This window comes from Panthera leo, chromosome D3 (assembly GCF_018350215.1).
Source record: "Panthera leo isolate Ple1 chromosome D3, P.leo_Ple1_pat1.1, whole genome shotgun sequence".
Classification (NCBI taxonomy): domain Eukaryota; kingdom Metazoa; phylum Chordata; class Mammalia; order Carnivora; family Felidae; genus Panthera; species Panthera leo.
The window spans coordinates 38,403,023-38,417,484 of record NC_056690.1 but is presented as its reverse complement, the minus strand read 5'-3'; the positions used below and the strand labels follow the sequence as shown (position 1 = coordinate 38,417,484).

General features: G+C 45.2%; 1 protein-coding gene across 12 annotated transcripts in view; it reads right to left on the bottom strand.

Moving 5' to 3' along the window:
* L3MBTL4 (L3MBTL histone methyl-lysine binding protein 4) overlaps positions 1-14,462 on the bottom strand; it is a 448,782-nt gene that overhangs the window by 27,686 nt on the left and 406,634 nt on the right. Inside the window, exon 18 of one of the 12 annotated variants that reach the window (XM_042909915.1) lies at positions 12,846-13,262. The exons of 10 other annotated variants lie outside the window; for them this stretch is intronic. In XM_042909915.1, coding sequence (XP_042765849.1) covers positions 13,053-13,262 — 210 coding nt within the window. In that variant the 3' untranslated portion in view covers positions 12,846-13,052. Of the gene's footprint in view, positions 1-12,845; positions 13,263-14,462 lie in introns of those variants that run through there. One more of the 12 variants, XM_042909926.1, reaches the window with a different exon arrangement.

The window sequence follows — 14,462 nt, the reverse complement described above, 5'->3', positions numbered from 1 at the left end:
AATCACAAAATCCTGTTCTTAATTATCAACTACAAAAGGCAAGCTGCTAATATCTGCGTCTTTGTGTGGGTGAGTGGGGATTAAAAACAGCAGAAGAGAAGAGAATTGTAATACAGCCTGTGTTTGAAGAAGACTAACTCAGGTAAGCTGTCACCACACTCTCAAAGCCCTGTTTGTTGTAAGGGGTAATATTTACGAACATTTTGCAGACCTTCTAACAAACCATTTGAAAGGGAAAACATCGAGAACAAGACTGAATGGTGGCAGAACGCAACGGCGGCAATGGAAAATGTGTCTGAAATAAATGAGAAACAGCAAGTCTCTGAGGTCAGAAGATCCCTCCTGCCTCCCCAGTAACCTTGACCTTTCAGGGAATGAGGCTGCCCCTCCGAACTCCAGTCTTCCTTTTGAACTGATAGCCTCATACTCAATATTCCTCAATTACACAGTGAGGCTGCATTGTGTCAGATTTTATTCTCACTTGGGAACAGCAAGATCATCTGAAACTCTCTTCTAAGCCCACATAAATTTATGAGGCCATACCAGTGTAATCTGGGGGGAATGCCAGGATAAATCATTGTGGCTGCATTTCTGAAGGGTGACAGCACTGCCGAAGCCCATCTCTGGGCTACACTTTATTCTAGAATACTTCCCACTCAAATCTCTAGTTACAACTTCTATGTGCCACCTAAACATGGCTGCTGTTCAGTCATTTTTACAGCTTCCTCTTTTTAGTGGTTTCTGTATGGCATTCAAAACTGAAGATGTTGACGAGTGAATAGAACTCCAAAGGAAATGTTATACGTGCTTAACTGTAACAATGCAAGATATCCTTGGTATAACTGAATATTTGGGTATAAAACTGAAAACACCTTTGCCAATACTTCAGAGGCTATTCCCTTTCCAATTTTGAATAGAAAAAGGGAGACCTCTGGAGGGCCCGGGTGGCGCAGTTGGTTCAGTGTCTGACTCTTGATTTTGGCTCAGGTCATGGTCTCACGGTTCATGAGATCGAGTCTCACATCAGGCTCTGCACTGACGGTGCATAGCCTCTCTCTCTCTCCCTCTGCCCCTACCCTGCTTGTGCTCACTCTCTCTCTCTCTCTCTCTCAAAATAAATAAGTAAACTTTAAAAAAATAAAAAGGAACACTGAAAAGGAGACATCTGGGTAGACCCCCAACCCTCACCTTCATTTATTATTCTATCAAAGGTCGCTTCTGCTGCTTGTGTTCCCATTTCTCTCTTGGTGAGGAAATTAATGGAGCTGCTAAAATAATTTGTGTGCAGAGTGACTCTGAGCCCTGTTTCTGAATTATTGTTGGACTTTGGTCCTGAATCATGGATAATGGTCTAGGTGACTTCAGGAGAGCGTTCTGAGGGGGGAAAGCCTGATGGGTGTAGGTGATCCGTCAGAGTCATATTGGTCAAGTCTGGGTGGGGAAAAGGAAAACAGCTGCTTGGGCCTCAAACCGGGCTTCCTTAATGACTAGGAAAATAGCATTCTTAACTCTTCCCTTCTGAGAGCTCCACATAATGGCACTATGGGAAGGAGGAACAATTTAATGAAAGCTTTTACCTGCTGGCTGAAACTAAGCAACCTATTTATAAACGGCTCTGAAATTTAAGTAGAAAGCTCTTACCTACTCCAAGTTCAAATGAGAGCCCAAGGCAAACGAAGTGAAGACGGAAAGGCGAAGCACGCGCTGGGGCGGAAGTACATAACAGATTGAGGCAGAGGTGATCGTGTGACAGGCGATACTGGGAGAAGCAGCGGGAAACCAGAAGATGGGCCTTAGTTAAGGCTGACCTGAAATGGCCCTTGAGGGAAGCTACTGTTGCTGGTGGACGATATATTATGAAACACTGAGTAAATGGTTTTGCTCGTTCTGTTCCCAGCACTGAAGCCTGGCCCTCCTTCCCTCTGCCTCCCCAAGCTGGCACCACCCCATGAGGCCCCACGTGCAGGCAGGACTTGCTGTGTGCCAGGCACTGTTTTCAGCTTTTTAAGTGAGGAAAATGAGGCACAGACAGGGAACGGTATTTGCCTACAAAACCTTCTAGAAGGTTTCGCTGTCTGGCTTCCTGGTCTGTGCTCTCAAACGACTATATTACACAGCCTTCACGGAGGGACTTCAGGAGACTGAAATTACAAGGAATATTGTCAACACAGAGGTGACAATTGGTCTGGAGACGAGGGTGTAGGCAGACAGCACGCTGAGGGAGTTTTTCATCTGCCCGGGAGGTGGCAGTTAGAGCCTGACATCTGATGTCTGTGGGGCTGAGTTTACAGCACCCAGGACTGGGGTGGAATGCGTACGATAGAGACAGTAGAGTACTGAGTAAGGGGTGGTCGACACTGCAGGCGAACACCAGGAGACAGGCTAATTCAGTGGGCGGACTTTGTGGCTGGCACCGGGGGAGTGGATGCTGCTGAGGGTCAGAGAGGGACACGGTGTAGCAGTGACTCTGGGCGCACTGACCTAGGACCAGCCAGCAATCCAAGGGGGCAATAATGTAGTCTTGATTTGGGTCTGCAATTAAGAGCGACCTGTTCAAAGAGAGTGACCAATTCACAAAACGTGTACTTCTGGAGCAGCTGATTCACCCGAGAATAAGAAGGTGCTGGAGACGCTGAAGGAGGTGGAAGGAGGTGTGTGCCTTTGATCTGTCCCACTCAGGCCACGGGCTGGGCATACACACGAATGAGAACACCTTTCCCCGGTGGAGTCTTTCACTGGGTCAGCAGCGCAATTCACATGCTACGGTGTCTGAGCTGCGCCTCAGTCCTGTGGGACCCCGCGGTTCCCGGTACACAGGGTGCCCAGTGACCTGTCAACAGTCACAGAGCTGGCAAATGGCAGAGACAGGGCTCAAACTCAAGCATCTGACTCCCATATCTCTGCTCTTGCCGTTAACTTAATGCTGTTTTCTCATCTATACCAGGTTTACATGTCCATGTTCCCATGCAGTTGTCATAAGATGAGGTAGCCTTTAAAAAACGGTCCCTGGAAGCCTCTGGAGGAAGGTTTCATCTCCCTTCCTTGCCTCTGGTGGCTAGGGTTTTTTTTCTTTTTTCTTTTTTTTTACTTTCCTAAACATTAGAATGTGCCCTTAAGCAAAGATTTCAAAATAGGCACTCTTAAAATCTGCTAAAAACAAAACGAGAGTTCTGTTCCAGTGGGAGCCTGTCCTATTTGGGGAACTGCCTGAATGTGTGCATCTGGCTGTTGTGACTGGCATGGTGATGTGCAGGGTGCCATGGACTTGGGCCACAGACCTGGGTCCGAAATCAGGACCACTGTGCGTTCACCATGTAAACCTCACCTAGATGTCCGGCTTCCCAGAGCCTCCGTGTTTTCAACTGGAAAATGGAGTTAGTAACACAGGATTGTTCAGGGAATTAAATCACTTGTAGGAGACAGCACTATGTAAATGTCAGGAATGACCCCTCTCTCGTTTTCTACCTTTTCTTCCAGGCCAGGGAGTGAGCAACCCCCAAATGAAAAGCAAGTAGCGAGAAGCCTGGCACCGTGTGTTTCGGGTGCCTCTGAGGTCCTGCTGCTTGGCTGGGGCCTGCAGTCTGGCTTGGGCTCCGGGTAACCCGGCCTCAAGGGGCCTTTGCACAATAGCTGCCACCGTGCTTCTGAAAAGGCTCAGGGCTGGGAAGGGTCTGAGGTGCTGTGCTCCTTATGTTCGGTGTATTTTGAGTGCCATGGGGGAGAGAGAAGGTGACAGGAAGTGAGAAGAGGGAGGAGAGAATAGAGAGCAGGAGGGCATTCTAAAATGGGTTTATTTCTCAAAAGTACAATGAGATGTGAGCCTTAACACATTCACATGAATCCTAACATGTATCCTCCGCCCTCCCTTGCTCAAGCCCCGACTGTCTGCAAACCCAAGGACAGCACAAATGGAATCCGAACACTACGTCACTGCTTAGCTTCGAGGGGACGTGCGAAATGGGAACACACTATATTTTAGTTCTGCTCTTTATTCTGTCTTTACATCCACTCACCGTGGGCAGCATAGATAAATGACACCCCCAAACCAGCCCAGGGCATGAGTTTCGCCTCTGGGGCTCTCCCTCACCCCCTTTACTGGTGATCATAATAAATAACATTATTCTGCGTGTGTCTCCCCAAATCTCCCTCACCCAGACTGCCTGTTGGTAAAAATTCATAAAACCAAACAGAAATTACTAAAAGTAGGTTAGTGGAAAGGTGGGAAATAGAACTTCTGAAATAATTCTAAAACAGTGTATGATTTGGGGATTTAGCCAAGCGAGCTGACAAACTGGGCCATTCAAATGTATTACGCCAATATTTTCTCTGGCAAGAGACTGCTTGTTGGATTTGCATTCAGTTTCACGTCAGGACTTAATTCCTTGTTTAAAAAAAGCTGGAGGAAAATTTTCCATTAGCTACATTTTACTAAGACCCAGTTCCCAAGCTTGGCCAATGCATATTACAATGTATAATTAAGCGTAATTACATTAAAATATTAAACCATTAGAAGCCATTAGAAATCATGAAATTTCTTGCATAAAGTCATCTCATGAATTACTCTGGTGATTGTCAGACCTCTAATCAAGAGAATCTGCCCCAAAACAGCAGAGATCTATTGCCAGATGCTACCATGCAACAGCCAATCTGGGGCCTGGGAAGGGGGAATGGTTTCATTACAACAGGCACATTAGCAGAACTTTTCCTCTAATGACATTCTTGGATGAACACTTCTGTGCCCTAAATGGCCAAATTCTGACAGTAATAAACATTATTTTAAAGTAATTAAAGCACGAATAGAATTTTAGGCGAGGTGATAACAGACCACACAAGAAAGCAATTCTACAATTGTGGAAGGGGCTCTGTATGATACATTCACCACGCCTGCTGGTATCTTCCAAATTTTTGGTTTTGTAAGAGGGAATACAAATTATATTTAACTCCAGTCAGTGTTTGAATTCAAATCCTTCAAAAAAAAAATCTAGTTTCTATAAAGCAGTTTAAAGCAATCTTGCTTATAAGTGCTCATTTGCTTGGCCAACTCTCTTCTACAGATAAGAAAGGTAAATGATAGGCCGGCTCCTAGACAAAACTATCATACATGTTGAATTACCAATGTCCAGAGTGATGAGGCTTCAACATCAATCCTTTCAATTTATGCACGTGAGCATATGCGTATATATATTTTCCTGACTTTGGCCTGTTGTTGCAGTTTTATTTTGCAAGGACTGTAGATGGTCTAGATCAGTGGGTCTCCAGTCAGATTAGAATCACCTGTGGAGATTGTAAAATCTGGTGATGCCCATAGCAATGAAGTCGGGATTTCTGGGCAGTGCTGGTGGGAAGTGGGCACTGGTACTTTTACCAGCTCCTGTCACTTAGGGTTGAGAATCACTAGCCTAGAGTCATTTGTCTGTCCTCACCAATGGTAGGTTCCCTATTTTCCTCCCATGGGGGCTGCTTCTTTACAAAGACTCTGAAGGTAACTATAATGGGGCAAACACGAGGCAGGCTCACTCTGTGTACCCCTAGGTCCTAGCATAGGTTCTCAGACCCTATTGTCTATAGGGGCCAGGCAGGCCTAGGAGGAGTGACAGTGACGTGGGTGGAGCCATGGTGAACTGGAGAGCATGCCCCCACGTACAGGAGAAGACCCCCAGTGCCAGCCCACTGTGACATCAGGAAAGTGGGCCCAGGGCTGCCCAATTTTCAAGAGAAGCCAGAAGTCTGGCTTTCTATGTGAAAACCTGTTCATAACGAATCAAAAATTTATGAAAACTCCGTGTTGGCCACACGAACATGTGTATGACCAAAAATGGCTTACAGATGCCAATTTATAATCTGTGAAGTAGCACCACCATTCCCTGGATGTGAGCATACCTCCGATATGTGTAAAATGCAACATGAGCAATATCTGGGAAGTCCTCATGTTTTACACAATACAGACAGGTCTGTATTTGCTGCTTGTAATTTGGTTGTGCTCTGCAGCACCAAATGATGTAACTTATGTTAACAAGTCCTTAAAAAGTCTGCTAAATGAGGGGGTGCCTGGGTGGCTCAGTCAGTTAGGTGTCTGACTTCGGCTCAGGTCATGATCTTGTGGTTTGTGAGTTCAAGCCCTGTGTCGGGCTCTGTGCTGGCAGCTCAGAGCCTGGAGCCTGCTTCGGGTTCTGTGTCTCCCTTTCTCTCTGCCCCTCCCCCGCTCATGCTCTGTGTTGTTCTGTCTCAAAAATAAATAAATGTTATTTACCAAATGAAGGACAATTTAAACCTATAAGTTTACTTATATATACTTATAATATATAATCGTCATAAAGCAAATAAAACATAAATGGAACCAACTCACCCACCCAACTTGACTGTCTTTTTTTTTAAGGTAGGCTTCAGGCCCAGTGCAGAGTCCAATGCAGGGCCCAAACTCATGACCCTGAGATCAAGACCTGAGCCAAGATTAAGAGTTGGACACTTAACCGACTGAGCCACCCACGCACCCCGACTCTGTGAGCCTTAATGCAGAGCTTCTCACGCTCTGCTGGGCAATGCGGTTCATGTGGGAATACTGTTAATACAGGATGGATGGTGGGGGAGCTGAGATTTGATAGTTAGTACAAGCTCTCAGGTCATGCCATTGTGATTGGTCTAAGGACCATAACTGAGAAGCAAAGCCTTAAGTCACAGAGGTGGGCCATGATCACACGGCCTATGAAACTATAAGACTGGTTGTCCCTGAGGGCACACCCGGTCTTTTGTCACTATGGCTGGCACATACTAGGAGCACAATAAATACTTGCTCAGTGACTGAGTGAAGAATCAGTTTGGAGAGTTCCCACCCCAGGCCAAGCAAAGTGCTTGGGTAGATGCTGCTGGAGGTGGGGGTGACCAGACCAGGAGCCAAGGCAAGTGGAGGGGGGGGTGCCTCACGTTCAGGTGGGTGAAAAAATCCAGCTATCTGGACAGGTGGCAGTGAGGTCAGCCTGCAGTTTCTAACCAGGAAGCCATCAGAGAATGCTATGAGCAATAAGCAGAGACTCAGTTGGAAGGGTCTGGGGTCTGTTTGGCCACAGGAGCAGGAATGGAGTTTAAGCAGGGAAATGAGATGACCAAAGTAGGATTTTAAGAAGATTATTTTGATAGGGGCACCTGGGTGATTCAGTCAGTTGAACGTCCAACTTCAGCTCAGGTCATGATCTTGGGGTTTGTGAGTTTGAGCCCCTCATCGGGCCCTGTGCTGACAGCTCAGAGCCTACTTTGTCTGGAGGGCTGCTAAGATGAGGTCCTCTGAGGGCTCTGGTTCAGAAACTAAGTTTCATAAAGTAGGAAGGTTACTTGTCCTGCTGAGTGCTGCGCTATCAATTTCCTATTTCTGCTGCACAAAATAAATCTTCTAAAATGGCAACTGCTTTACAACTCTGCTCCTGCTTAAGTGCCTAGTTATAGATTCCTGAGAATCTTTTACCCAAAGAAACCTATGTCTTCTTACAAGGAATAAACCTGCAGAAAACAAGAGAACAAAGGGAAGGCAATGTCTGGTTGCTATTAATTCACACGGGGATTCACTGAAACACAATACACTGAAACCATTTTGTAGAAAAGAATGCACCCAGCTTTAGTGAAATCCAACCTCACTTCCCAACAAACTGAATTTAGTCACAAACCCAGAATTATGTTTCCCTATGGGGAAAAAAAAAGGACTGTTGGTAAGAAAATGAACATACTCTTCTCCCTATATTTTGTCATTATCAGTCCTGTTTATGTGCATGGATTGTAACATATCACATGTATTAAATAAATGTGAGTTAAGGTAGAGAGCTATGAACAATACAAGCCAGAGCCTTTTCCTTTAACAAGATGACACCATTTATAAAGCCACAGCATTTTGGAGGTAGAAGGAGCTAAAACACCATTTAATTTGCCCCACTCGTTTCACTGTAATGAATGTTCTGAAACACTATCCCTGTTCTTTCCTTGCTGGAATAAAGTACCCTTCCTATTTTCCCACAACAACGCATACTTCTGCCATAGAAATTATTTTATTTTGCCTGAAGCCTACTGTTGTGGAAGGGTTTGGGGGTCAGAGAGATCCGGGTTCCAATTCCACTACTGCAGAGGGAAGCTGTGTGATCTGGGCATGTTACTTAACCTCTTTGAATCTCACATTTCATTTTCCATAACATTCCATTTCATCTGAGAGAGCAAAGACAGCCATCAGCTCCACCTAGAGCATTATTATACATCCTGAGTCCCTAAAGTCCAGTGGATGCCTTGAGAATTCCTTTCAGCCTGCAGTATATTTCTTTTTTCTTTCTTTCTTTCTTTCTTTCTTTCTTTCTTTCTTTCTTTCTTTCTTTCTTTCTTTCTTTCTTTCTTTCTTTCTTTCTTTCCAGTGAATGAAGATGGGCTACCCTTCTGTTCCAGGGCTCACCAATGGTCCCTTTCATGTGACAACAGCAGTTAAGGGTGCCATGAAGATGAAATGGGACATGCGTGTACAAATCGTGGTACCTGGGATTGAATAAATAGCATTTTCTTCCTCTCTAATGTATTCATTTCCCTCCCTCCCTCCTTCTCTGACCTCTCACACCTCTGTCCTCCCATTCCCATGGCCCAGACATAGTAGGTCCCCTGAATGTGTCTTGCTGTTCTTTCCTCCTTGAACGCCCTCCCCTCTTCTCTTTGCTTGGCTAACTCAGGACGTCAGGTGCAACAATACTTCCAGGGCATTTCTGTTACTATACACGCAGGGCTTTGCACAGTGCCTTGCACACAAAGGCCCTTAATAAGTACGTGTTAGCCAAGGGATTGGATAGATATTAAGTTTTTTTAGGGCAGAGTCTATCTCTCATTTGGTCACTGAGATGTACAGGGCTTGGTGGTTAATAGACCTTTAAAAGTTCTGTGGATTGGGGCGCCTGGGTGGCGCAGTCGGTTAAGCGTCCGACTTCAGCCAGGTCACGATCTCGCGGTCCGTGAGTTCGAGCCCCGCGTCGGGCTCTGGGCTGATGGCTTGGAGCCTGGAGCCTGTTTCCGATTCTGTGTCTCCCTCTCTCTCTGCCCCTCCCCCGTTCATGCTCTGTCTCTCTCTGTCCCAAAAATAAATAAAAAATGTTGAAAAAAAAAAAATTAAAAAAAAAAAAAAAAAAGTTCTGTGGATTGACTTGAAATGACTCTCTGCAAGTCACACTGCCAGTTAGTCTCTTAACACTTATACCTTCTGTCTACACAAGAGTTGCCTATTCTATTTACCTGTTTACTTATGTTCACACTTACACTATTCTGTAACTAGAGAGGAGAAAGAAGAAAACAATAGAGGTAAAACAAAGAAAAAAAATCACAGCCAGCATGTGAAAACATTTTTTGAGGAGGAAGGAACTACCTCAGTCAACACTATATTAAATATTTACTTTTGAGGGAGGGAGACAGAGTGTGAGCGGGGGGAGGGACAGAGAGAGAGGGAGACACAGAGTCCAAAGCAGGCTCCAGGCTGTGAGCTGGCAGCACAGAGCCTGACACGGGGCTCGAACTCACAGACGGTGAGATCATGACCCGAGCTGAAGTCTGATGCTTAACCGACTGAGCCACCTAGGCACCCCAAAAACATTTTTAAGTAAGTTTAAAATAGCAAGGAGTGGGGTGCCTGTGTGGCTCAGTCGGCTAAGCGTCTGATTCTTGATCTCAGCTTAGGTCATGATCTCACAGTTCATGAGTTTGAGCCCCATGTCCAGCTCTGTGCTGACAGTGTGGAGCCTGCTTGGGATTCTGTTTCTCCCTCTCTCCTTGCCCCTTCCCCACTTGTGAATGTGCACGTTCTCTCTCAAAATAGATAAATAAACTTTAATTAATTAATTAATTAATTAATTAATTAAAATAGCAAGGAGTTACCAAAACATGCCCTTTACTTAGCTAGCCACCTTTAACTATCTCTGTAATAAAATTTTAATATATCAACTTTAGCCACATTAGAATTTTTGGGAATTACTTCTGCTTAGCTGTAAAATATTAAGTCATCTGAGAAATCCACCACTGGCTGTCCCAGTCTGGGGCTGAATGGGCCACCCCTGGGAGACTGGGAGGCGGGCATCCTTGGCTTGGTTCCTCCCATGCACTGGTGGGCTCTGTCTCATACCTCCACTCCTCGTCCTCCCTCTTATCCAGGGGCATCTACTGCACCACTCTGAGCTCTAGACATGGCCAACAATATATTCATGCATCCAAAGCAGTGCCAGGTGCTTGGAAGGCAAAAATCAACAAGACTTATTTTTTGCCCTCACGGAATTCACGATCCAGGAGGAAAGGCAGAGGTGCAAAGGATTTGTTGTCGCGATGCAATAACACAATGACAGAGTCATGTACCGAGTTTAAGGGTGCGCAAGGAGAAGATGATTGTGGATCATGGAAGGATCTGGGCCTGGGTCTTCCACTGTCAGTGGGAGGAGCTTGGGGCCTTCCAAGAAGAGGAATGACATGTGCTGTGCCGAGAAGACGTGGACCCACCCTTGTTTTCTCCAAAGGGAAAGAATGTTCTAGGTAGATCTGGGGATCATCTCAGCGAGGAGGAAAGGGGCTCAGAGCCCCTCACATTTCACCAAGCCATACAGGTCTCCCCAAACTGACCCAACAAGGGTTTAGATTCACTTCACTGAATCTGAAAGAGAATATGCCCACGGTTACATGTAGTGAAGTAACTTTTGATATCTCATCCTTTATTTCCAAACTAAAATACGATGGGCTTACCTGGATACCCGTTTCAGAGCATGTTAATGCTTGTGTAGGTTTGCCGTTTTTCCGCTTTCTTAGGACAAGAAATCCTTAGAAATAATCAGAGCTGTTCATTTGAAACAGAAGAGCCTCACCAAAAAAAGAGCCCACTAAAAAATAATAATAATTCCACTGATAGATCCTTCAAGCAAATATTTTGTAAAATTATGCAGCTTAATAACAATGATACAGCTCCTTTGGTTATTTCAACCTATGTAGAAAAAATAATTAAAAAGTGGCATTGTGATTAAAGCCATTATTTTCTACAAGGACACAACATGAATAAATACTGTTTTTTCCTAATCGTTTTTATTCAGATAGCACAAGAATGGAATTGGCAACAATCAAAAAATTTTCTATGTGCTTTTCCAGCTGATTAAAGTACTTATTGGGTAACTAAAAAATATGTTTTGCACTAGAAAATTATAGACGCTCACCTATTAATAAAGTTAAGTGAATGAATGAATGAATGAACGAGTTGGCGGCTGTAAAGAATCATGGCTCTAAAGGAAATCAGCAGAGCCTCAAAATGCCAGCAGCAGCTGAGGATACTGGTAGGAAGATCAGGCCCCAGCTGCTCCCGTTCATCCCTCTTCCTCTTCTAGGAACACAAGCCCAACATCTCCCTCACCTCCCTGGTCCTGGTCCCGCAGCCCTTTCCCTGGGTTCTAGGGACCACAGTAAGCCCCTGCTTCAGGCTTCTGTCATGGGAGCCCTCTCCAGGCTGTGGCTGGGTACCTGACTTTCTCCAGCACAAGATGTGAGCTGTGTGGATTCTGGGCCTGTGTCCATCTTGTTTACTGCTTAGTACCAAGGGGGCATTCAAAAAAGATCTTCCTTGGTGTCTTTTGGACATCCTAGAAAATCTTTTCCTTAGTTACATTTAACAGTCATATGGCACTTACTATGTACCTGCAACTCATTGCTCTAACTTACAAGTTTTTTTTCTCTAAATATTAATTCCTCAAAGTTATCACCCCCATTATGGTGAGGAAACTGAGGCAGAGAGGGGTTAAGTAAGTTGCGTGAGGTTACAAAGTTAATGAGTAGGAGGAGCAGGATTTGGATCCTGGCAGTGTGGGCTCAGACTTGGCGCTGAGCTGGCCCCTTGGAGGGCAAGGGGTCTGGGTTTCTGGGTTTCTCCTGAGGCAGGAGCCCATCTCCTCCCCGCCACCTCCAGTAGCAGTGTCACCTGCCATGCGGTAAATCGCTCTGCCCCAGCACGGCCATGAATGCATGCTGGGCTTTCCTTAGGTTGAAGTAACAGTGCCTCCTTGAACCTTTATCCATTAGCCCCGGTTTTGCTCTTTGGAATTGCCTTGAAATAGTCAGTTTTCTCTTCCACAAAGAAAATTATGATCTTACTGTACATTTAGATGGCACACCTTTACAGGCCTTTACAAACAGCTCACATTCAGGTGTCTTCCCTCAACTAAGATACGCTTCTCTTTCATCATTCTGATTCAGTGAGACTTTGTTATTATGAGAAGAGGGTGCATCCAGAAATGTGGTTTTTCAAAAGCAGATTTGAGGCTAATTTAAAAATGGTTGGAAAATAGCTGAATTCCCAACACCAGCCAGAGAAAACAAATGCATCCAGGAGGGCTCTGAGTTTGATGCATGGCCTGACAGTCACCATCTGTGCTTTCTTCAGGGGTGACCACGCCATGCAGGGGTACTGCAAGGTAGAGATGCAATCAAGGACTTCTAAAATAAAACAGCAGTAGGCTCATTGGATTTGATTAAATCCCAACTTCTCACCCCTGTGCGTTCCACGAGGCTCCAGCTTTACGGTCCTGGGGAGTGAATGCTGAAGGCAGAATCCAGAACTTGTTTTTTAAAAAAATTCAACACATCACGGATAGGCTATTTTTGAAAAGTTACTTAGAAGATGGCCTTTCTTATTTATGAAAATAAGAAGAATAAGGACTCAGAATTCGTCAAGGTGAAGAAGGTAAAGCAAATACGTTCTTAGGCAATCCAGCGAGTACGTAGCTTTGCGTTTTCGCTCAAGTCTGGACAATCGTCTCGCCAGTGTCACTAAGGCCTCACACTTCTGCAGACATAGAACTGAGCAGAGCGAGCAGGGGGGACTCAAAAGACACATCTGACACTGTGAGAACAAGCACAGTAAAACTGAAAGAGAGGTTGAGAAACAGGAAAATGTAAACCTAAGGGGCCAAGGTTGGCGAGGAGCATGGAAAGGGAGGGGGCCGTGCAATGATTCCATTTATTCCAAGCAACGCTGTTTCAGTTATTTTGCATTTTCAATTTCCATTAAAGGGAGCAGGAGATTTTCATGTATGAAACAGGTCCGGGCTAAAACACCCGAGAAACACAGAGTTGGATGAAAGCCCAGGAAAGGCATCTGTGGGGCGCACACACCCATGCAGCTTTCTCAGGCGTGCTGGGGTCTGCGCCCCATGCACTGCTGTTTCATCACCTTGGCAATGGAGGCCAGAGGAGGCTTTTCCGTGGGCAAGAGCTGGGCCTGACGGTTCCATTAGCTGTGGATTAACATAAGTGGAGATTATGAAGCACACTAAAGATGCCAGGAGCTATGCATTTTAAGACCAACGACTAAGAATCTGGAAAGTGGCAGAAAGCATGCTGGGGACGCCAAGCTGTTGAGGGGTGGGGACGATGGGTAGCAGGGATATCTTACAAGGAGTAAGGCTTAGGCATTATTGGATACTGAATTCATGGATCTTATAAATGAATAAAAGGAAGCAAAGCCAAAATCACCACTATTGAAAACAGCACTTAATAACTTTATTTTCCCTCCTGATTTCAACTCAGTTGAATGCTTGGCGTTGGGAGATTTAAAAGAGGGGGAGAAAAACTAACTTAGGTGAGATGCATTTTAGAAACATAAGGACCACAAAGATTTTTTTCTCCAAGTTGTATTTTTCTTTCCCAAGTTAAAACAGAGAAATTTGCCCCTCCCCACAAGAGAAAAACAAACCCAATTAAACCACAGATACAAAACAGCAGCTGAAAAGCCATGGTGGCCACTCTGGCCCCAAATCTCTGCCCTGCTTGACTTTTCCACCTTCTTCCAGCTCTAAACTCTTATCCAATCAGTGGCCAGGTTTGGTTGACCCTACATCCTAAATGATTTGGTACTCCCAAGTAATACTACTACTACTACTACTACTACTAATAATAATAATAAACAGGTAAAGAAAGACTTTTTTCAAAAAGATTATTTATAAGGGGGGAAGGCATTGTCACAATAGGTGGCAACTCTGACCATAATATCAGCAAAGTCTCAAGAGTTAGGCAAAAATGGTTTTTCTTCCATAGAGGGGAGAAAACAAGGCTATAAAGACAGGGTGTGGGGAGGGGATGGAAGGGCAAAAAGCTCTGTCTGTGGCTCAGAGGGGCCTGTTTGCCAGGAGGGCCCTTAAGGAGGGGGGCTGTCTGCTGGCTGAGCTAAGGGTGGGCCAAATTTAGGGGCCTGGGGAAAGAAGAGAAACTTAACCAAAGGTTGGTTAAGAGGCATCTTGTTGCCAGTTTAGCCAATCATTTATGGGGCAAAGAATGGGAATTTGCAGGGTCTCGGTCTGGCTTTGTTATGGGTAAGCAAGGGTCCACTCTGTTGGTGCCTGTCTCCCCATTCTGTCCTCACTCCAGCATCCTACTCAGCCACCATTTGCACGCAATGGCCTTTTGTCTTCAGGCCCTTCTATTTCTGAATCTTCTCC